This window comes from Spinacia oleracea, chromosome 5 (genome assembly GCF_020520425.1).
Source record: "Spinacia oleracea cultivar Varoflay chromosome 5, BTI_SOV_V1, whole genome shotgun sequence".
NCBI classification, from domain to species: domain Eukaryota; kingdom Viridiplantae; phylum Streptophyta; class Magnoliopsida; order Caryophyllales; family Amaranthaceae; genus Spinacia; species Spinacia oleracea.
Window position 1 is genome coordinate 72,786,942 of NC_079491.1, and position 22,180 is coordinate 72,809,121.

A 22,180-nucleotide genomic window follows, 5' to 3' on the forward strand; every position below is an offset into this window, starting at 1 on the left:
TTGAGAAAGCTAAATTAGAGATTTTGGGGGAGAGAAAGAGCTTCTAAATTGCAGATTTAGGGAGAGAGAAAGCTGAAGATAGGGAAATCAAATTTCATTTTGGGATTCTTGCGAATAGAAACTAGGAGAAGTTTTGGCAGAGTGTTTGAAGTTAGGGTGGAGCACTGGTGCGTTCCTGGAGTTAATTCTTTTGTTTTGTTTATTTTTTAAAAAATAATTGATCAAAGAGGGCGAAACAGAAAAGTCGCCCTTCTATTACTTCTCAAAGAAGGCAAAATAACATTTCGCCCTCTTTGTTTTTATCAAAGACGACGACATTATTTTGCCGTGTTTGCCCTTTTATACAAGGACGACTTTTTTCGCGCCTTTCCATTTACAAAATAATCGCCCTCGTTGATACTGATTCTTGTAGTGGTATTAGTAATTAGTTAAGTACACATTTTCAATATTCCGTGTTTATATTCAATTACTGCTCATGGGTTATGATAATCTAATTTTTGTATGTAGGGCGATGAGATTTATATATATGGGGAATTTTTTTCTATCTTGGATGATTTTGATGATTTTGTTAGATTATTTTCAATATAATATATTTTTATCACTTTTCTATAATTTATTCGAAGTTTAGATCGTACGTAAAAAAAAGTTAGCCATAGTAATAGTATCTAATTATTGAACCAAGATAGATGTCTATGATTGAAAAGTGAGCTTTGACTTAAAATCAGACACCAGGTCCATGGAAATGAGGCAATTATGACATTATAATTGCAAGAACAGATAAAAGAGTATTATTAATCAACGTACATAATCAATTGAAAAACAATACTTCACTTCTTTAGGAGTCTTCGTACCGAATGACCGAAAAAAAAAAGAAAAAAAAAAAAGAACATCCTAAAACTATCTTATTGAAGTGCTTCCCCTAAAAAAAAGAAAAAAATAAAATAAAGAAACTACTCGTGCATAATCAAATGAGCTCTTATATTATATTTCGTCTTTCTCTTTCTTCACCACAATAATCCGTCTGCTTTTGCTGGTAGACATCTCCGCCGAAGTTAGACATTGTCCATTCGTCTCTCCTAAATCTTGGAAAACTCTTTTCTGATTAGGAGTAATGCAACTATTTGAACATATGTCAGAGGTGTTATCATTTTCATGCTCCTTGCTCGCATCATCCTATAATATTATTCAAAGTTAATTGAAAAAAGTATAATTTATTGATATATTCAGGTTAGTAATGATTACGTAATCATACAAAATATATAAATCTTACTTCATATCCTCCAGAAATATTCGCTTTTGAAGTTTCTTCTTCTTCCTCTTGTTCCTGTTAAGGGTAAAACAATCAAGATATCTTTAGGTTATCCTTATATTGACATTGTGACTCATAAAATTATACCTTGTTAAAACAATAAATTAAGTTATACTATCTACTTCATATTAAACTTACTTGTGAACTAGCGCTTGATTTAAGGAATGCATTGATCAATTTCTCATCATCTGTCATCTTGGTCACCGTAAAGACGGGCCAATTTTGATGGAGATTATACTCAGATATCTTAATCTTGAAGAGATACCTTTTATCCAACATTTTCTTCAACTCTGCAGGAATTGAATCTCCTTCATCGTCCTACATAATAAAAATTTCATGACATGCACATAAGAGTTGTTAACTTGTTATACATAGTTAACTATGATAATATATCACAGTTATTTTTTCTCTCTCATAATTTTGTATAGTTAATGCTAATTAGTAATTACATACTTTTGCATAGTGCTCCCTTAAAAATTCTGCAGATTTTCCTACGATTTGTGCTACCTCACAATCAAATAGGACAAATGAAGCATTTCCAGTATCATCCACCACTCTAATTTGCACTTTATATCTTGGAACGAAGTAGTCCACATAGGCATTGCACTATCACACCACCACTTTGATTTCTTGAACCTTTTTAAAATCTTTCTTGCAGGCGTTGTACCACCATCCGTAAGAAGATTCAATGCAGATAATTGTTGTCAATGCAACACAATTACGTACCTAAAATATATATATATGTTAATATATTTTAATACATGTGTAAAGAATAACTTTCTTATTTAATTATAAAACATTTACTTACCTCTTGAGTCTCACGAATTTCATCAATTCGTTTCCTATCAGTTGATTGCAAGAATTCATCCTCGATTGTATAAGGGGCTTGGCTAAACGTCTGAGTTAGTCTCTCGGACGTTGCTCTCCCTCCTTCACATACACTGCACGAATACCGATTGAAAATGACTTTCGTTAAAGTTGATCTCTATGCATATTGTTAAAAATATATAAACATATATTGATTTATTCGATAGGGAAACTGATTTACCTCTCATTAAATGCTTTTACTTCATCAATATTTGCATTAAAAAGAAGTTTAGTTGCGAAAAGAGAACTTGAAAGAATCATAGCACCTGAACATATACTTCCGGATTAAAAAAAGCATGACAAAGATATACGAAGTACTAATTTAAAATGAAAATATACATATTTTCATACTTGCCTTCCCATGTTTTAATTTTTCCAAATTGTATTATAAGAATCGTTGGAGTGTCTTTGGGTTTAGATATATAGGTATGAATCTCATCGGCATATTCATCCCATAAAGTACAACTCAAACTCTTTTGTCTGCATACAATAAAGATATGGAGTATAATTTAGTAAAAACAAATAATAAAATAATATATTTTATTTGTAATACAAAGCTTACTCCAGATCTTCCAACTCAATAATATTGCTTTTCTTCATTTTTCCATTTCTCTCACTAATTCGTAGTTTAGAAACTTTAGTAACAATTCCAATCACATCTGGACAAAATTACAAAAGCAAGTTGTAAGTATGAAAGGTATTAATAAGTTGTATTTTAAATAAAGAGGTGATGATAAAGGTCGCAAGTTGCGACAATATTTAGTTGTCGCAATCTTACGTGTCGCAGTTTAATTGGTACATATAGGCGACACGTAGGCTGTGAGTCATAATAATATTTTTACTATGAAAATATGTAAATAAGGTAGTCGATATAAATAAGGAAATAAATTAGAATATTAAGATTTTCCTAGCTTTTTTTGAAACATTTAAAGTAGGATATATAAATTAAATATTTTAGTTTTCAATTTAAATCATGACACATAAGCATGCCATGTCATCATTGTGACACGGCTTAAAGGTCGCATGTTGCAACCTTTTATCATTTTTGTAAAAAAATTACGTTGTACATACCTGCTAAACAATTTCCATCAAGATTATTTGAAAGAATATCACCATAAGATGCAAAGTTGTAACGGTAGATAGGAAAACTGGGAATCTCCAATTCTTTAAGAATGGTCAAAGCTGAAAAATTGATCTTGTATGCATGATTTGTTGGACGATACTCTCCAATTGGTTGTCCTACTCCGAAATTTGAAATTGAGTAAACTCGGCCTTCATATAGAGTTCATTCAAATTTCCATAACAAAGATTTTTTCACATTAGCTTGTATTTTATCTCCCTGAAAATTAATATCAAGAAAAGAGATATAAGTTAAGTACTCCCTGAAAATTAATATCAAGAAAAGAGATATAAGTTAAGTACTCCCTCTGTTCCTTTAAGTTCTTCCCATTTGGGAATGGGTGTGGAAAATAAGAAAACTGAAATCTTTGAATGTTTGGGTATTTGTGTAATGATTGGGTGTAAGTGATTGGAATAAAGAAGGAGAGAGAAAACAATAAACAAATGATGAAAAGTAAAGATATTTATTTCTTTATTAATAAATCAGATTACACGTGGATAAAAACATGAAAACAAATAGGATGGCTTGAAAACTCTCCTCCACCTTCACACTTCTGCGAAAATGAACCAGAAATAATTAGCAAAAAATTCAAGAAAATTAACCCAGAAATAAAAACCCAAACAATTCAAGAAAATTAACCCAGAAATAAAAGTAACCCAAAAAATTCAAGAAAATTAACCTAGAAATCAGAAGTAACCCAAATTTCAGAATATGAGCCAAGAAATAATTAGCAACAAAAATTCAACAACAATTCTATGTAAATCAGAGATTAATGAACAAAAATTCAGAGATTAATCAACTTAAATTATTCAACAAATTCAGCGATTCTCCGTGTAGATTTATCAACAAAAATTCAATAAAATTCAGAGAAAATTCAACCCATAAAATTTAAAACATGCATGAACCCATAAATAAAGATCAACCCAAAATTCGAAATATCAACCCAGAAAATAAGAAACATCAATCCAGAAAAATTCGAATATCATCCCAAAGAAATCGAAACATTCGAACATATATACCCATAAAAAATCGCAACATACCCATAAAAAATCTAAACATACCCATAAAAATTCGGAAAATTCAGACATACCCATAAAAAATCTAAACAAAAAATAAAAAAACGAAAAGTCAAGAAACATATACCCGTCAAATTTCACCATCAATCCACGATTTTGAGGATTTAGAGGTCAAATTCGACCATGAAAACTCTAGATCTAGAGTTTTTATGGGCGAATTTCACCATCTAAAGCCTTGATCTAGAGTTTTTTTTCAGAGTGTGGTGGCGGCGGCGGAGGTGTGGTGGGGGTTGCGGAGGATCGGAGATTTAGAATTTCACCATTTAAATTCGATTTCATGGTTGCAATTTGTCGAAAACCTTCATATTTGAGGAACAAAGAAATTTTGGAGAAGAGAGAAATTTTGAGTTGATTTCTCAGAGAGATTTTGGAGGAGAGAGAAAAACGTGAGAGGGAGAAGAAGAGAAATGAAGAACAGTTGATGAGAAATCAGAGTTCATGGAGGAGAGAGAAAAAAATGTGAGAGGAAGGAGGAGATAAATGAGGAGAGATTCGTGAAAATGATGGAGGTGAGAGAGTGGTTTATTGGGAATGATTAATGAATAAAATAAGAAAGGTGGGGATTTTTATGTTAGAATAAGGGTGGAATCTTTAGGTTATTTGGTAAATATAAGGGGAAATAAGGGTGAATTGGGAAAAAAAGTATGTCCAAAAAAGGAAATGGGAAGAACAAAAAGAAACACCCGAAATAGAAACGGGAAGAACAAAAAGGAATGGAGGGAGTAGTTCATAGTAAATGATTATACTTATCGTTAAAAAGATAGATAAATTACCTTCTCATCCATTAGAACCATTTCAATACTGTAGGGATCTACATGATTCCTAAAGGTAGGAGTTTTCCAGAGTCGAATTACTCTAACTTGTATACTCCATGATTCGTTCAATGGAGTAATATCAGCAACCAAATTTAATTTTGATGCCATGGATTTCTACAGCAAATGAATATTGTTTGGAAACGATGGTGTAGTATAGTCTGTGGGTAAACGTGTATCATTTATATAGTGTAGACATAAAATAACCAACCTATTTTTTTATGCCTAATATCAAGGAGAAAATTTAAATAAGTAATTGTTTAAACCATAAGATTTTATCGATTATTTTAAAAGTATTAAAAAAGTTGTTAAAATGATATTAAGTGTACACGTCTTTGTTATATAGTAAATGATTCTTTGACTGCATGCCTAATATCTAGGTGAAATTTAGATAATGATATTTAGATATTCTTTGACTGTATGCCTAATATTTAGGAGATGTTATCAAAACCGTACAACAACCTTCTGAAGTACACGTGTGCAAAATCTTTGCAAAATCTTTGTTATCAAAACCGTACAAATTTAGATGTTATCAAAGAAGCCCTTACTAAATATTAAATATTAAAATATTTATTAATAATCTATCATTATAATATAATAAGGATCTAAATATTATATTTACTAAATATCTGCGTGCAACAACCTTTTATAATCACCAGTAAATTTCGTTATTAAATTAAAAATAAATATATATATATATAAAACTTTAGGCGGGAAAATAATTGCTAAGAAAGTAACATGTGTACTTCAGGAAATCCTCTGGTGATTACTTTAGTATATAGTAAATGATTAGATGGTGGGGTTGATAAGTTACTAAAAATGACAAGTGTATCTCTTAAGTAAATACGGCCGGAAAAAACAAGTGTATCCCTTAAATAAATACAGAGGGAGTATATATTGTCCTAGCTTGTAGTTCATTCGCAACAAAAAAATCATTAAAATTACCAATGAAGTATTACGTGCTACAGTAGTGTTCTCTTCACCTAAATTTCAGTTATCTTATCTTATCTTATCTTATTGGCCCTGAACTTATCTTATTTTATCTTATCTTATCTTATTAACCTTTATCTTATCTTATCTTATCTGAACTTATTGACCTTTATTTTATCTTATCTTATCTTATTGACATTTATCTTATCTTATCCTATTGAAGATTATCTTATCTTATCTTATCTTATTGAAACTTATAGTATTACCTTATGTAATATTTACCTCACCTTATCTTATATTATCTTATCTTATTGGCCCTGAACTTATCTTATCTTATCTTATTGACCCTGAACTTATCTTATTTTATCTTATCTTATCTTATTTTATCTTATCTTATCTTATTGGCCCTTATTTTATCTTATTTTATCAGACCTGAAATAAGTGAAAATAAGGTGAATAAAACAGAGTCTACGTAGTAATTACTATAGAAATTTGATCATGAACTTATCTTATCTTATCTTATTGGCCCTTATTTTATCTTATTTTATCATACCTGAAATAAGTGAAAATAAGGTGAATAAAACAGAGTCTACGTATTAATTACTATAGAAATTTTAGTAATTGCCATTATAATAAAAACAAGACATACAATCCTTAAAAAAACCAAATATGAAGTACAATATGATACGATACACTCCCTCCACTCTAAACAAAAATTATAAAACAACAACTGAACTATTATGTACTACCTCATTTTCATAAAAATCTTTACGGTTATTATTTACACAAATATCAAGATAAAAATAAAAAAAAGTTGATTGAATATAATTTAGATAAAGTAAGAGAAATGCGTAAAAAAATGGGTGGATGTAAGAAAAAAATGAATAACGTAAGAGAAAATGAGTGAAAAATTGTAAATATTGTTGGGTAAGAAAGGTAAGATAGTAAAATTTTATATCCAGAAATAGAAAAATACAAAGTGTAAAGATTATTATGAAACGGACCAAAACTGAAAGTGTAAAGATCATTTTGAAACGAAGGTAATATGTATAGTATTTAATTATCTTTTATTTTTTTTTCATTTTTTATTGAGAGAACTAGTGTGAACAAAATGGGTGCTTAATTTTTCTTTAACTTTACGAGTAGGGGAAAAAATTGTTTAGAATTGAAACATTATTAGGTCAGGACCAGGTTGACCTTAAGATTGACCTATATTTGCATAAAAAATGATTAAAGTGGAAGTAATTCTTTGTATAACTCCCTTGAACGATTATTATTGTCTTTGTAAATTAGAGGGAAATAATACTTAACATTGGATAATAAAATAGAGGAAAATTACATATGATTTCAAAAATCTTAATTCCTCAATTTTCATTTAAATTCTAATATAAATGTACAATAGACCATGTTTGGCGAAACTAGCGGTACCGGGTAGCATTAGCGGTTGAAGTAATGGGTAGTGGTCAATAGTAGCGGGTAACGGTTAGCTGTCAAAGTAACGAGTAACTAGTATGAGTGTTTGATAAAAGTAGCGGTTGAGAACGTAAAATACAATAAAAGTTATATATGTTGTCTAATACTTCATTATAATTTTATCAGAAGCTACCCGCTACCTTCAAACGCTACTATTTTTAACTAAATCGCTACCTCTACCGCTAACCACTACCCCATCCCTACCATGCCAAACACTTAGATATTTTACAAGCAGCGTTTTGAATAGGTAAAAAACCTCCCGCTACCTCAAACGCTACCGCCCAACACGCCCTATGTTATCTATTGTAAGCTCTTCCTTCTAGAAACGGTAAGTTGGTTTTGGGAGAATGAGGGAAATTGTGTAAATATTGGAGAGAGGGGGTAAGATGGAAACACGTGGTTGCTAGACATAAATAAAGTAGAAGTGGATGCATAAAGAATTTGTATGGCAAGCCATGCATTTTCGGCGTTTAAGGTGATTTTAAGTCACCTTAATGATTAGAGTTGTTTGACAAGCACCTTAAATAGAAATTAAAGTTGTGAAATAGACTTAAGTTATCGCTGAGAGACTTTCTCCCCAAGTTTTCTCTCGGTGCATGTTAGCTTAACGTGCACCGTAGCCATGGCAAGGAAATCTGGCTCGAAATCTCAAAGCAGCAAGCATGGAAATGACAAAGGCAAACCTCGAGGTCCATCATCAGATTCACAAGCTTTGAAAACACGCAGTATTGAGGAGGTTATGGGGGTAGAGGCACTGGATTATGGGCTCGAAAATGAAATTTTCACGCCAAAATCAGGTTTGCAGCATCTTCAAACTCGATCAGAAGTGAGGCATTCTTTTAATGAGTTTATGGAGGTGATTCATGGCTCAGCAAATCAGATGAAACAAGGTACTGCTCGATCTAATATGGAAGTGGGTACGATTTCAATTCCTATATTGCAGCAATTTGATGAGGTTGCTGCTACTGATAATGCACCTATTTTTTATAATAATGTTGAAATACCTATGAAATTGAATCCAGAACAGATTGTTTCTGATAATGTTGATGTTAGTGAAATTCATAGTGATGAGAGTAACCCTGTTGAAATTGGTTTTGATGATATTCAAGAGGAGATTGAATTTTGGAGTTCTACTGTGGTGTGTTACATTGTGGGGGCTAATCCTCCTATCAATGTCATGGAGGGATTCGTTCGAAGGATTTGAAAACAGTTGAATGTTGATAAGGTTGTCATGGTGAGAAAGGGGGTTTTTCTGGTGAGATTTCTTACTATGGACTCGAGTGATAAGGTGTTGAGAGGACACTATTTCTTTGATAGTAAGCCTCTTATTCTGAAACCTTGGAACTCTAATATGAACATGGATACACCAGAACTTCAATCTGTGCCAATTTGGGTGCAATTGAAGCTAAACTTCAAGTATTGGGGGAAAAAGGCTTTGTTTAAGATTGTAGCACAGTTAGGCAAGCCACTAAGGAGGGATCAGGCCACAATCAGTAGAGATAAACTTCAGTTTGCTAGAGTCATGGTGGATGTACCATTGTCTCAAGAGTTGCCTGATTTATTTCTTTCAGAGATGAGAATGGCATTATGGTGAGAGTTGCCATATTTTATGAATGGAGGCCAACAATTTGCACTAAATGCAAGATGTTTGGTCACCTACAGACTGAATGTAGACAAGGTCAGAAGAAGATCTGGATTAGGAAAGCTCAACCATCTGTTTTAATTCCAGTTCAATCAACTGAGCAGGGTGAACATGTGGTTAGTCCTATTGTGGATCAAGAAGGTTTTCAAAGATCTTTGAGACCAATTAGAGTGAGAGTTGGTCTAGAAACTCCAGTTAGAACTTCTAATACTTTTCAGATATTGGAGGCCTCTTTAGTTGATAAGGAGGAACTGGTAGGAGAACAGTATAAAGGGGATGAACAAAGGATAGTGATGCCTGGAGGAGGGAACTCTTCCAACTCTAATGGATAGAGTGTTAGCTTGGAATGTCAGGGGCCTAAACTCAATTCAGAAACAGAATGAGGTGAATCACTTTATTCAGAAGTATGCAGTGGGTTTGGTGGGGCTCCTGGAACATAAGGTAAAGCTCTCTAATCTAGGGAAGCTTTATCAGAAAGTTTTTGTAAATTGGTGCTTTACTAGCAACTCTAGCTATCACTCTGGTGGTAGGATAGTTGTAGCCTGGAAGGCTGGTTGCTTCACAGTTAACATTGTTGCTGCATCCAGTCAGTTTGTTCATTGCCATGTTACTCCTGTAAGTGGTAGGAAACCCTTTTATTGCACTTTTGTTTATGCTTTTAATGATGCTGGTATGAGACAAGATCTATGGAGGGATTTGTTGTTGCTTAACACTCAAGAACCCTGGATTGTGTGTGGGGATTTCAACTTTGTTATGGCATTAGATGAGAGAATTGGAGCTCCTGTCAGAGATAGAGATATTGTGGATGTGAGAAACTGTATGCATGCTTGTGGTATGGAAGACATTAAGTGTGTGGGTAATCTTTTCACCTGGAACAACAAGCAACAAGGTAACAACAGGGTTTTTTCAAAAATTGATAGATTTATGGCTAATCAAGCTTGGCAAACTTGCTTTCCTGTTGCTGAAGTGTGTTTTATGCCAGAAGGGCTTTTTGATCACTCTCCTGGTCTTCTTTCTGTGTTTCCCAGAGATGATGGAGGGAAGAAACCATTTAAGTATTTTACTATGTGGAAGTCTTCAAATGTGTTTTCTGATATTGTTCAGCAGACTTGGAATACTCAGTTTATTGGCACTAAAATTAATGTTCATTTTGATTAATAAACTGAAAAGAGTTAAACTGGCTCTTAAAGAGTTGAATAAAGTAGGTTTTACAGATATTCAAGCAGCAGATTTGAGAGCTTATCAGACTATGGTGATTGCACAAACTGCAATGCATAATAATCCTTCTAATCAAAGTTTTGCAGATGCAGAGTTGATTGCAATTCAGGATTATAAGGAGAAACATAATGCTTATTTGGCTTTCCTCAGTCAGAAAGCAAAATTGTCTTGGCTTAAAGATGGAAATGAGAATACTTCTCTTTTTCATCAGAGTATCAAGATTAGAAAGGTACAGAACCAAGTGTATAGCATTTATGATATGCAAGGAGAATGGAAAGATACAGCTGATGGGGTGTCCCAAGCTTTTTTGGATTATTATAAAGTGCTCCTAGGTAGTACTTCTGATAATAGAACACCAGTAAACAAGGAGGTGGTGCAGCAGGGGTCAGTCTGTTTGGATCATCATAAAGCTATACTCAATGCTCCTTATACAGCAGATGAAGTTAAGAAGGCTCTTTTCTCTATTCCAGGTATTAAAGCTCCTGGTCCAGATGGTTTTGGCTCTTATTTTTTACAAAGATGCTTGGCATATTGTTGGGGATGAAGTCATTGCATCCATTGTTGATATGTTACAGCAAGGAAGAATCTTGAAGGAGGTGAGCCACACTGTGATTACTCTTATTCCCAAGACTAAATGTCCAAAGGATGTGAGTGAGTTCAGGCCAATTTCTTGCTGCAACACCAATTATAAGTGCATAACAAAAGTTTTGTGTGGGAGATTAAGACAAGTTCTTCCTGATCTCATCATGGAAAATCAAGGAGGTTTTGTTCATGGGAGATACATAGTTCATAATATTATGGTTGTGCAAGATTTAGTCAGGCATTATGGGAGGAAAGGGGTTAAGCCTAGCTGCCTTATGAAGTTTGGTCTTCAAAAAGCCTATGATACTGTTGATTGGCAGTTCTTACAGGAGATGCTGGTTCTTTTGGATTTCCCAAAGCAATTTGTTGATATGGTTATGCAATGTGTTATTACTCCCATGTTTTCTTTGATGCTGAATGGTTCTATGCATGGGTTCTTTAAATCCAAGAGAGGATTGAGGCAAGGATACCCTATCTCTCCTCTGTTATTTATCATTTGCATGGAATATTTGTCTAGAATTCTGAATAGAGTGAGCTCTATGCATCAGTTCCAGTTTCATCCAAGGTGTAAGGGGATTGGTCTTACTCACTTATGTTTTGCTGATGATCTGATTATCTATAGCAAGGGAGATTATCAGTTTATTTACTTGTTGCTTCAAGCTTTCGAGTTGTTTTCTAATACTTCTGGCTTAAAGGCAAATCAACAAAAATCTTCTATCCACTGTCATGGCATGCATGAATCTGATATTCAGAGGGTAGTAGATGTTTCTGGATTTTCTAGAAGTATATTGCCATTCAAATATTTGGGGGTCCCTATATGCTCTAAGAAGATCTCTGTGGCTCAGTGTGCTCATTTGGTGGATAAGATGATCACTAGGATAAAAATTTGGAGTTCTAGGAATTTATCCTATACAGCAAGAATGCAGCTTGTTAATTCAGTTTTACTAAGTTTGCACATGTATTGGGCACAAATTTATGTGCTTCCAAAAGGTGTTCTTCAAGATATAGTGAAGATCTGCAGAGCCTTCCTATGGAGTGGCCATGCTTTCAGTCATAAACCAAGCAACATAGCTTGGGATAAAGTCTGTAGTGACAAGCACACTGGGGGGTTGGGGTTTAGAGATGTTCAGAAGTGGAATATTGCCTTTATGGGGAAATATGTTTGGGCTTTAGTCAAGAAGCAGGATAATGTGTGGATTAGGTGGATTAATTCAGTCTACTTAAAGGATGGGGATTGGTGGGAGTATCAGCCTGGTTCTACTGCTAGCTGGTACTGGAAGCAAGTGTGCAATACAAAGGAGCAGCTCAAACAGTTTTTTACTTGTGCAGATTTTGAGAACATGCCTCATTATTCAGTGAAACAAGTGTATGAGAAACTCCTAGGAGACAAGCCAAGGGTGCATTCGGACAAAATGGTTTGGAATAGGTTGAATGTTCCAAAACATAGATTCATTTGCTGGTTGGCTGTTCAATCAAAGCTTCAGACTACAGACAAACTAGCAAAGATAGGCATTAGTCAATCTGCTAGTTGCTTGATTTGTGGCTTGGATGATGAGACTCATCAGCATCTCTTCTTTCAGTGCCAATATAGTAAGCAAATTATTATAGCAGTACATCAGTGGATAGGTTTCTCTATTCATGGCAATTTGGTTCAGTTAGTCAGAAAAGCTGGACAAAGTAAAGCTTCAAAGTTCAGGAAGCAGGTGTATTTTGCAGCTGTTGGTGCTGCTGTCTACCTGATATGGAGGTGTATAAACACAAGTTTTTGGGATAATTCCATTCCCACTGTCAGTCAGAGTATGAAGGATTTGAAGCAAATGGTCAAGAGCAGAATTCAGGTTGTTCTGCCAAAACATGTAAGCAAGAGAGATAGTGAATGGTTCACAAATTTGTAATAGCCTTTTAGGCATTCTGGTTGTGTTTTAGAGCTTGTTTAGCTTTGTGTTTGCTGATTTCAAGGGCAAAGTGTCCAACCTAGTTGGTTTGTATGACTTGGAATTGGCTTAAGGTGTAATTGTTTGATCCAATTAATATATTTCTCTCTTGCTTAGCAAAAAAAAAAAGAAATAGACTTAAGTTGAGATGTTATTTTGAGTAGCTTTTTAATTTAAGGTCCTTACATTTCATTACGTAGTATAACCTATATGTAACTATTTAAAATAACTATATGCATGAAATGCCCCTGATGTTTAACGAAGTACACCAAATACACCCGCGTTCGATTAGGTTTAATTAGTTTAATTAGGGGGGTTAAGTAAGTTAATTAGCATTAATGACTAACGGCGTTAGACTTCCGTTAATAAGAAGGGTATTTGGTGCACAATAAGTTTAAATAGGGGTATAATATGTAATTTGAAACACGCGAGTGTATTTGGTGCATTTCGTTAAACCTCAAGGGAATTTCATGAAAAAACCGAAAAATTTAAGCTTCACAAGAAATACACAACTCTTCAAATAAGGTATTTTTTCGATTTGATACCTTATCAACTCAGCCACCTATCACCTTTTAAGTTTCATCTAAATTATCAATTTCACCTCTATCTTAATTAGTATCTCCATACAGAATCAAAATAGACCACATCGTGAAAAATGGGTTAAAAAGTGTGCATGATCGAGTATAAAAGTAGAGTTAGGTTTAAAATTTAGGTAACAATAACGTAACATACATACTACGTGTTTACGTAGAACATTTTTAATTATGATAAATTTTGGGGATTTTTATTCGACGCCCGTATCGATTAAAATCGCCCATATTTATTATGTAAAAGTACATGGTTACCCTTAGTTCCTCCCCTCCTCACCTCTGCCCAACCGCTCCTAACTTTCGGCCACCACACTTATTTTCCACCACCAACGGATTCTCTCCGACCACCTTCCACTTCCCACCCTGACTGCTCTGTTACTCTACCAAATCCGTCGAAAAACAATCTCGCCCTCACTGCTCTGTTTTTCTGAAATAAAGTAAAAAAACAAAAAATAATAATTTGCATAGTGGCGCACACAATTCGCGCCAGCGTCACGGAGACCGCGCAAATCTTGTGCGCGACCACCATGTTTCCGACGCACAGGTTTTGCTCGACCACCATGTTTCCGACGCTCAGGCTGTGCGCGGCAGCCGTGTCGCCGACGCGAATTGTGTGCGCCACCGTGAATTAAAAAAAGTTAACCCTTATTTACTGCCGCCGACAACCCATTCGGTGACTGCTGTTCATTGATGCGGTTATTTATTTAAAATATTGTGTAAATATTCTCTAGAATATATTAACGTATACCTAGCAAATTAGTTATCAATTAGTCAAATGACCTCCATAATTGTAGGAGTGATTTAGGCAATTAACCTTGTATATAACGTTGATTGTCAATCAATAAAAAATAAGGATCATATTCCATTATGGTATTAGACTAGGTCTTCTCTATCTTCAACATAGCAGCGGTCTATCTTCCCGATGCGTAGAGTGATTGGGGATGGTGGTGGCTATGACCTTCTTTTCCCTTCCCCTTATTTTCTGGCAGCTAATGTCAAGACAACCCCCCTTCCCCCTACTTTTCAGGCAGTGAGGGTGGGAGAGAAACAATGCAGTGAGGTCGGGAAGTGTAAGTTATCGGAATATCGGTCGGAATAGCTGTCGTAGTGGAAGTTTGTAAAAGACCTTAATTTTTAAAAGGGAAAAATTGTACTTTCATTCAATTAACACGGGCGATTTTAGCTAATGCGGACGTTGAATAACGATACACTAAATTTTTAGGTTAAATGGGGCAACTACACTGAGATGAAAGCACTACATAGCTCCCTTAAGAGGGGATGGGTGATAAAATCACTACGGAAAATACTAGCACACTAGGTGAAATAGACCATAAAAGTCTTGACATGATTTCATTCTAAAATCAATTTTGTCATGACTTGAATAATGCATTTCTATTCAATGTGGTACACGTAGTTTAACACTCACATATAAATTGTACTCTTAGAAATTGGGTAATTAGTTGCACCCCTGATGTAAATCTAAAAACACAATCCAAAATTACGGATTATGATTTTAAATTAAAAGACCAAGAACACTCAAAAGAACACTTTAAAACAATTGAAAATAAGGATAGAATAAAATCACAAGAACACGTACACTCAATGATTTGGGGTTTTAGACCAGAGACAAGACTTACCCAATCTCTTATAAGTTTATCACTCAAGACTAACTCAAAGTAATAAGGGAAGCTTAAACTCGAGACAAACTCAAAGTATAAACTACGAAAACTCAAGTTTTTTTTTTTATCAAACTCATTTATCCTTTTTTATTATCATTAGCTCTACTTTTATAGAGAATAGGAGCAGTAAAGGAAGGCAAAGGATCAACGTACCCTAGGAAAAACGAGTTTTATTTGATTCGATTTGTTATGTATTTGATAGATTCAGATTTCTTTTGTAGATGTCGTATGACTTTTTATTAATGAATTAATTTTAGTTCAAAAAAAAAAAAAAAAAAAAAAAAAAGGAAAAACGTCCAAAAGGACAACAAAAGAGGAGCTACAAATGCTCCTTAATTCACTCCTATAATAACTCCTCTTCATTGGGCTGCTTATGAGCAGAAAATGAAGAGTTTAAAACACTCCTAATAACCAGCCATCAATCATCATGAATACTTGAAGAGTGGCTCTTAATTAGGCTTTATTGCCAGCTAAACTTAACAATAAAAGCAAATTAAAACTATATGCCAAAATCAGCAGCTGTTTCACTTCCAGAACAACAGCCATGTAACTCCACTAAAAAGTCTGACTCTATACTTGTTCGATTTAAGCGTTTGACCACCCTTTACACTTGGTTCAAATGTGAACGTTTTAATGGACCTCCGAATGATCAAATTTGGAGTTGAAATTACCAAATTATGGACGTTTGGAAAGTAAGTATCAAAAACAGTATAATTGACACTTAGGGTTTTATTTTTTTTGTTGATCTTGCACAGTTCCACTTGGTTCAACCCCTGCACTGCTGCACATGTTAGATTATCTTCATGGGGATGGATTAATATACAAGGTGTGCAGTTTGATACTATTGTGTATCAGTGATATGGAAGTGGAGATAGACGTACTCCGGAGGGATGCAATTCAAAGGTTATTGGAGCACATGATCAGGTTGTCACTAATGATCAAACTGATCACAACAAACACAACAACAAGCACAATCAACAACTACTGACTGCATTGCTAACCAAGTTGTTCAGCTTGGAAGATCAGGAAACAAAGATCAGTGACATGGCAGCAAACACAGATTGATGACATGTAATAAGTTTGTTACAAGCTGTAGTTAGTTAGTTAGTTACAAGTAGTTAATTGTTAGCTCAACAGATTGTATAGCAACAACATCAGTCATATAAATAAGGCTGCTGATCTCTTGCTTCATTCACTTGTAACAATTCTTCAATCAATAAACTCTCTCTCTTTCTCTCCTACATTTTAGTAATCAGAAGTTTAAGAACTTCTTCATGGTATCAGAGCAGGCATAGTTCCTGCAAGTTTTCCGCAAATTCATTTACTGTTAAGATTACAACAAACACATTATCTTTCATAATCAAAGTTCAAAGAAACTTGAAATTTTCTGTTTGATTGTTTCTGAAACACAGAGTTGATCCAAGAAAGAATTCTTGTTAGATTGAAATGAGTTCTGAAATGAGTTCTATGCAAGATCCCAACAGTGTTTACTACATACACTCTTCTGAAAATCCTTATGCAGCAGTGGTTTCTGATAAGTTTGATGGAGAGGGCTATGCAGAATGGAAGAGAGGTATCTTGCTTGCTTTTGCAATCAAGAACAAGGTGCGTTTCATTGATGGTACCTTACCTAAACCAGCTTCTGATCATGTTGATTATCATGCTTGGGATAGGTGCAACAGTATGGTCGTGTCTTACTTGTTAAGATCTTTGAGTCCTACAATTTACAAGAGTGTAGTCTTCTTAACCACTGCAAGGGAAATTTGGAAAGATTTAGAGGAGCGTTTTTCTGTCACACCAGGGCCACAATTTTATGGGCTACAACAAAGCTTGAATGAAGTTTCACAAGGTGACAGCAGCATTACTGAGTTCTTCACCAAAATCAAGATGATTTGGGATGAATTAAGCAGTGCAAAACCTGTGACAGTGTGTGTTTGTACTGGATGCACATGCAATGTGAGTCAGAAATTTTTGCAAGAAAAGGAGGAAGAAAGACTGATTCAATTACTCATGAAGTTACACAAGAAGCATTCACAAGTGAGAACAAATATTTTGATGATGAATCCTCTACCAAGCATAACCACTGCATACAGGTTGCTTGTTCAAGATGAGAGGCAACAGAAGATGTCTGAAGTACAAGAAGTCAATCCCATGGTTTTTGCTGTTGCTGATGATAAGAGAAATGCATACAAAAGTTATCAGCCAAAAGTTATACACGGACCTGGTAATCAGAAGTTTGCTGTGACTCACAAAAGGGGAGCTTATTACTGTAATCACTACAACATTCCAGGTCATACTATGGACAAGTGTTGGAAGCTCCATGGCTATCCAGCCAATTACAGAAATAAGAGGTTTGCAGGAGTGGTAAAGGGGGATGATGATGTGCAGAATGATGAGAATGTCACTCATATCTCACAAGAACAGTACCAACATTTCTTGAGTCTCATCAATGATGGAGAAAAACAATTTTATCACAAAGTAAATGTAGCAGGTACTTGCTTACTCACTTCTTTTAATTCAAGGTGGATTATAGATAGTGGAGCAACAGACCACATATGTTCTAACCTGGATCTTTTTCACACTTATTCTAAAGTTGATAAAGATGCTAAAACAATAACAGTAGCTGATGGCAAACAAGTTCAGGTTACACATGTGGGTGATGTTAGGATTAGCAATGACATTATTCTCCAAAATGTTCTTCATGTTCCTACTTGTCAATTTAATTTGATCTCAACTCACAAGTTATGCAAAGATTTGTCTTGCCATATAATTTTTACTCATGATAAATGCTTGATTCAGGAGCATTCCCAGAAATCAGTGGTTCTTGGTAAACTAGAGTCAGGATTGTATGCTGTGGTTGAAGGTGGTTTGCAGAATAAGACATCGAAGGATATTGTCATTACAAGTTCAGACGTGTTAGCCACAATTAGTGAGGATATTAAACTGTGGCACTTAAGGATAGGGCATCTACCTTTTGATAAGTTGCATCTAGTCAATAAGGCCTTACCATCTGTTGGTAGGCATTGTGATAGTTTCTGTCAGATATGTCCAAGAGCAAAACAATGTAGGCAACCTTTTTCAATTAGTCATACAAAGACTAATCAATGTTTTGAGTTACTACATATTGATGTATGGGGTCCATATAAAGTCAAGACTCATGACAATTGTACTTTTTTCCTCACTATTGTAGATGATTTTTCAAGAAACACTTGGACCTTTTTGATGAAGAATAAATCTGATTGTGTTCCTATTTTGTCCAATTTCTTGAATTTTGTTCACACTCAGTATGACATGAAGATCAAATGTATTAGAACTGATAATGCCAAGGAGTTATGTGAGGGCAGAATATTGGTTTTATACCAAGGGAATGACATTAAACACCAAAGAAGTTGTGCTGAAACACCTCAGCAGAATGGGGTTGTAGAAAGAAAACACGGGCATCTTTTAGAAACTGCCAGGGCATTGTTTTTCCAATCAAGGTTGCCAATTAGGTTTTGGGGTGAATGTCTCCTTACAGCCACTCATTTAATCAACAGAATGCCTTTATGTAGTATTGATTTTGATATCCCCTATGAGAGGCTGAATAAGACTGCAGTGGTTCTAGATCATCTGAAGGTATATGATTGTCTTGGCTATGTATCAACAATCAAGGCTAACAGGTCCAAATTTGATTCCAGATCTGTTCCCTGTGTTTTAATTGGCTATCCACCTGATCAAAAGGCTTACAAGATGTTGAATTTGGAAACCAAACAAATCATTATTTCCAGGGATGTTCAATTTCATGAGAAGCACTTACCTTTTCATATTTCAGCTAACCAACACACAAACACAAACCCAATCTTTCTTCCAGTTCATACACCTTTTGATCTCCAAACTGATTTTGATATTCCAGATGTTTTTGATATCTCAGAACCTCCACCAAACACTGAACCAAACACTGAACCAAACACTGAACCAAACACTGAACCAAACACTAAACCTTCACCAGATTTAAACACTGAACAAAACACTGAACCAAACACTGAACCACCTATTATACCTACTCCACCTAATAATGTCCCAATTAGACAATCAAACAGAACTCACAAACCACCAACTTGGATGAGTGATTTTGTCTGTATTGCCACTAACAACAGTTGGTGCAACATTGTTTGTTTTGATGATCTCCCTGATGGTCACAAAGTTTTAGTAAACCAGATCATCAAAGAAACAGAACCTGTCAATTTTCTTGAAGCTTCTCAGTCCAAAGAGTGGATTTCAGCAATGGACAAAGAACTTGCAGCTCTCACAGCTAATGATACATGGGAGATTTGTATTCTTCCTAAGGGCAAAAAGGCCATAGGTTGCAAATGGGTGTATAGGATAAAACTGAAGAAAGATGGCACTATTGAAAGATACAAGGCTAGGCTTGTAGCCAAAGGCTTCACACAGAAGTATGGAATAGACTATGGGGAAACTTTCTCACCTGTGGTTAAAATGGCTACAGTTAGATGCTTAATTGCTTTGGCTGTCACCAATTCTTGGGTTGTTCATCAACTAGATATCAACAATGCCTTTTTGCATGGTGATCTCACAGAAGAGGTTTATATGAAGGTTCCAGATGGTATTCCTAATCCTGATCACAAAGTTTGCAGGCTTAAGAAGTCTCTGTATGGTCTAAAACAAGCTAGTAGGCAATGGTTTGCCAAGCTCACTTATGAACTCATTCTACCGGGTTTCATTCAGTCCAAAAACGATTATTCATTGTTTATCAAGACTCTGAATGGTTCACAGACTCTGGTAGCAGTATATGTAGATGACATTTTGCTAACTGGTCCAAATTTCTCAGAAATTCTTGCTTTGAAGACACACTTACACAATAAGTTCAGCATTAAGGATTTGGGTGAGCTCAATTACTTTCTGGGAATAGAAATTTCCAGAACACACAATGGGGTTGTTCTTACTCAATCCAAGTTCACTAGAGAACTCCTAGCAGATTGTGCAATGGATGTGTCTAAACCAGCTAAGACCCCTTTACCAGCTAAACTTAAACTTACATCTTTGGAGGATGAACCCTTTACTGATCCTAACCAGTTCAGATGTTTAGTTGGAAAATTAAATTTTCTCACTCACACTAGACCTGACTTATCATTTGCTGTCCAAATATTGAGTCAGTTCATGCAGTCTCCTAAGTTGTCTCATCAAAAGGCATTGCATCACCTGCTCAGATATGTTGCACATACAGCTGGTCAAGGCATCTCTATTCAACCTTCTTCTAGTCTCACTTTACAAGCTTACTGTGATTCTGATTGGGCAGCTTGCCCTGATACAAGAAGGTGAGTAACTGGTTATGTGATGCTTTTGGGAAATAGCCCCATTTCTTGGAAATCAAAGAAGCAGACTACTATTTCCAGATCCTGATCTGAAGCTGGGTACAGAGCTATGGCAGCTGCTGCTTCTGAGATAACTTGGTTGGTTAGGTTGCTACAGGAAATGGGATTATCTAATCTAACTCCTATTCAGTTGAAGTGTGACAATCAATCTGCCATTCATATAGCTAAGAATCCAGTTCATCATGAACGTACCAAACATATTGAATTAGATTGTCATTTTACTAGAGACAAGGTTCTTGAAGGCCTAATTGAGTTAACTTATGTTCCTACTGCTGATCAATTAGCTGATGTGCTCACCAAGGTCTTGTCTTCTCCTCAACACTCTCATTTACTGTCCAAGCTAGGTGTGCTTTCTCATGATTCAGCCCCTAGCTTGAGGGGGGGTATTGGAGCACATGATCAGGTTGTCACTAATGATCAAACTGATCACAACAAACACAACAACAAGCACAATCAACAACTACTGACTGCATTGCTAACCAAGTTGTTCAGCTTGGAAGATCAGGAAACAAAGATCAGTGACATGGCAGCAAACACAGATTGATGACATGTAATAAGTTTGTTACAAGCTGCAGTTAGTTAGTTAGTTACAAGTAGTTAGTTGTTAGCTCAACAGATTGTATAGCAACAGCATCAGTCATATAAATAAGGCTGCTGATCTCTTGCTTCATTCACTTGTAACAATTCTTCAATCAATAAACTCTCTCTCTTTCTCTCCTACATTTTAGTAATCAGAAGTTTAAGAACTTCTTCAAAGGTGCAGTGAATGTGAACTCATGCAATATTTAACCCCAAAAATTTAGGAGTAGCAGGTAGCAGTTTTGTTAATATTAAACCCAATATGGCGATGGTTTCCGGTTATGGTATATTACTAGATATTTATTTAGAAGATATATTATGTTATCGTATTCCCATTTTACGAGTTGTATGTTAGATATATATATTTGTTAGTATATTGGTTTCTCCTAAATTGTAATATTATAGTAATATTGTGTTTCCTAATATTAGGGTTAGGGTTAGCTAGGAAGTTGAGGTATATAAATAGAGATTTATATACCATTATGACTGATATGCTTGAGATCATGAGTTTGAGCAAAGTTTGAGAGAAATACCTGTGAGGTTGATTGTGCTCAAAACGGTTTTGATTAATTATACAAGTAGGACGCTGGGATACCACGTTATTTGTGTTTTGTGTGCTTTGTCAAGATTGTTATCTCGTACCATTCCTAACAAGTTTTGTCTTAGATTTGGATTTTTTAGGGGTAGGCACAATGTTACTACCTAACTCTTTAATCACCCCACGAACCGCGAACCAAAAAAGCGAATTAACGCATAAAAATGGTACAATTTTGGTCTAATTTAGCAAATTAGGTAGCGAATTGCATACCTGTACCCAGTCTCATTCTAACGAATCAGGTAAGGGTGAGTAGGCAAAAAAATTCCAATCCGATCGACGTGATTAGTTATATATCTGATCCGAGAAAATGAATATTCAATTCGGTTTCTACATTCGAGTATTTGGAACTGAATATCGAGATTTTATTGGACCGGATCGGGTATCCGATCTGGCTAGCCC

The 22,180-nt window shown here is 35.0% G+C and overlaps 1 protein-coding gene and 1 long non-coding RNA gene across 2 annotated transcripts; both read right to left on the bottom strand.

Moving 5' to 3' along the window:
• Positions 1 to 733: 733 nt before the first annotated feature.
• Positions 734 to 3,460, bottom strand: LOC110790694 (uncharacterized). Its single transcript, XM_021995471.2, has 9 exons — positions 3,248 to 3,460; positions 2,739 to 2,835; positions 2,532 to 2,656; positions 2,358 to 2,442; positions 2,118 to 2,250; positions 1,763 to 2,035; positions 1,448 to 1,627; positions 1,271 to 1,324; positions 734 to 1,173 (listed from the first exon to the last, which is right to left on the bottom strand). The coding sequence occupies exons 2-6, from the start codon at positions 2,774 to 2,776 to the stop codon at positions 1,919 to 1,921; spliced, it is 498 nt and encodes a 165-aa protein (XP_021851163.1). The 5' UTR covers positions 2,777 to 2,835; positions 3,248 to 3,460; the 3' UTR covers positions 734 to 1,173; positions 1,271 to 1,324; positions 1,448 to 1,627; positions 1,763 to 1,918.
• A 94-nt stretch (positions 3,461 to 3,554) lies between these two features.
• On the bottom strand, positions 3,555 to 4,891 carry LOC130460703 (uncharacterized). The gene is made up of 2 exons (XR_008920759.1): positions 4,440 to 4,891; positions 3,555 to 3,849 (listed from the first exon to the last, which is right to left on the bottom strand). It is a non-coding gene; the product is annotated as an uncharacterized lncRNA (long non-coding RNA).
• Between the last annotated feature and the right edge of the window lie 17,289 nt (positions 4,892 to 22,180).

What these genes read in the sequence shown, in the direction of transcription:
- LOC110790694 (XM_021995471.2), bottom strand. Translation starts at nt 2,776, where the DNA reads ATGAAGAAAAGCAATATTATTGAGTTGGAAGATCTGGA. An exon ending in GTAAAAGCATTTAATGAGAG is followed by an intron (nt 2,251 to 2,357) that starts GTAAATCAGTTT and finishes GTATTCGTGCAG; the next exon opens with TGTATGTGAAGGAGGGAGAG. An exon ending in AAATTCGTGAGACTCAAGAG is followed by an intron (nt 2,036 to 2,117) that starts GTAAGTAAATGT and finishes TATATATTTTAG; the next exon opens with GTACGTAATTGTGTTGCATT.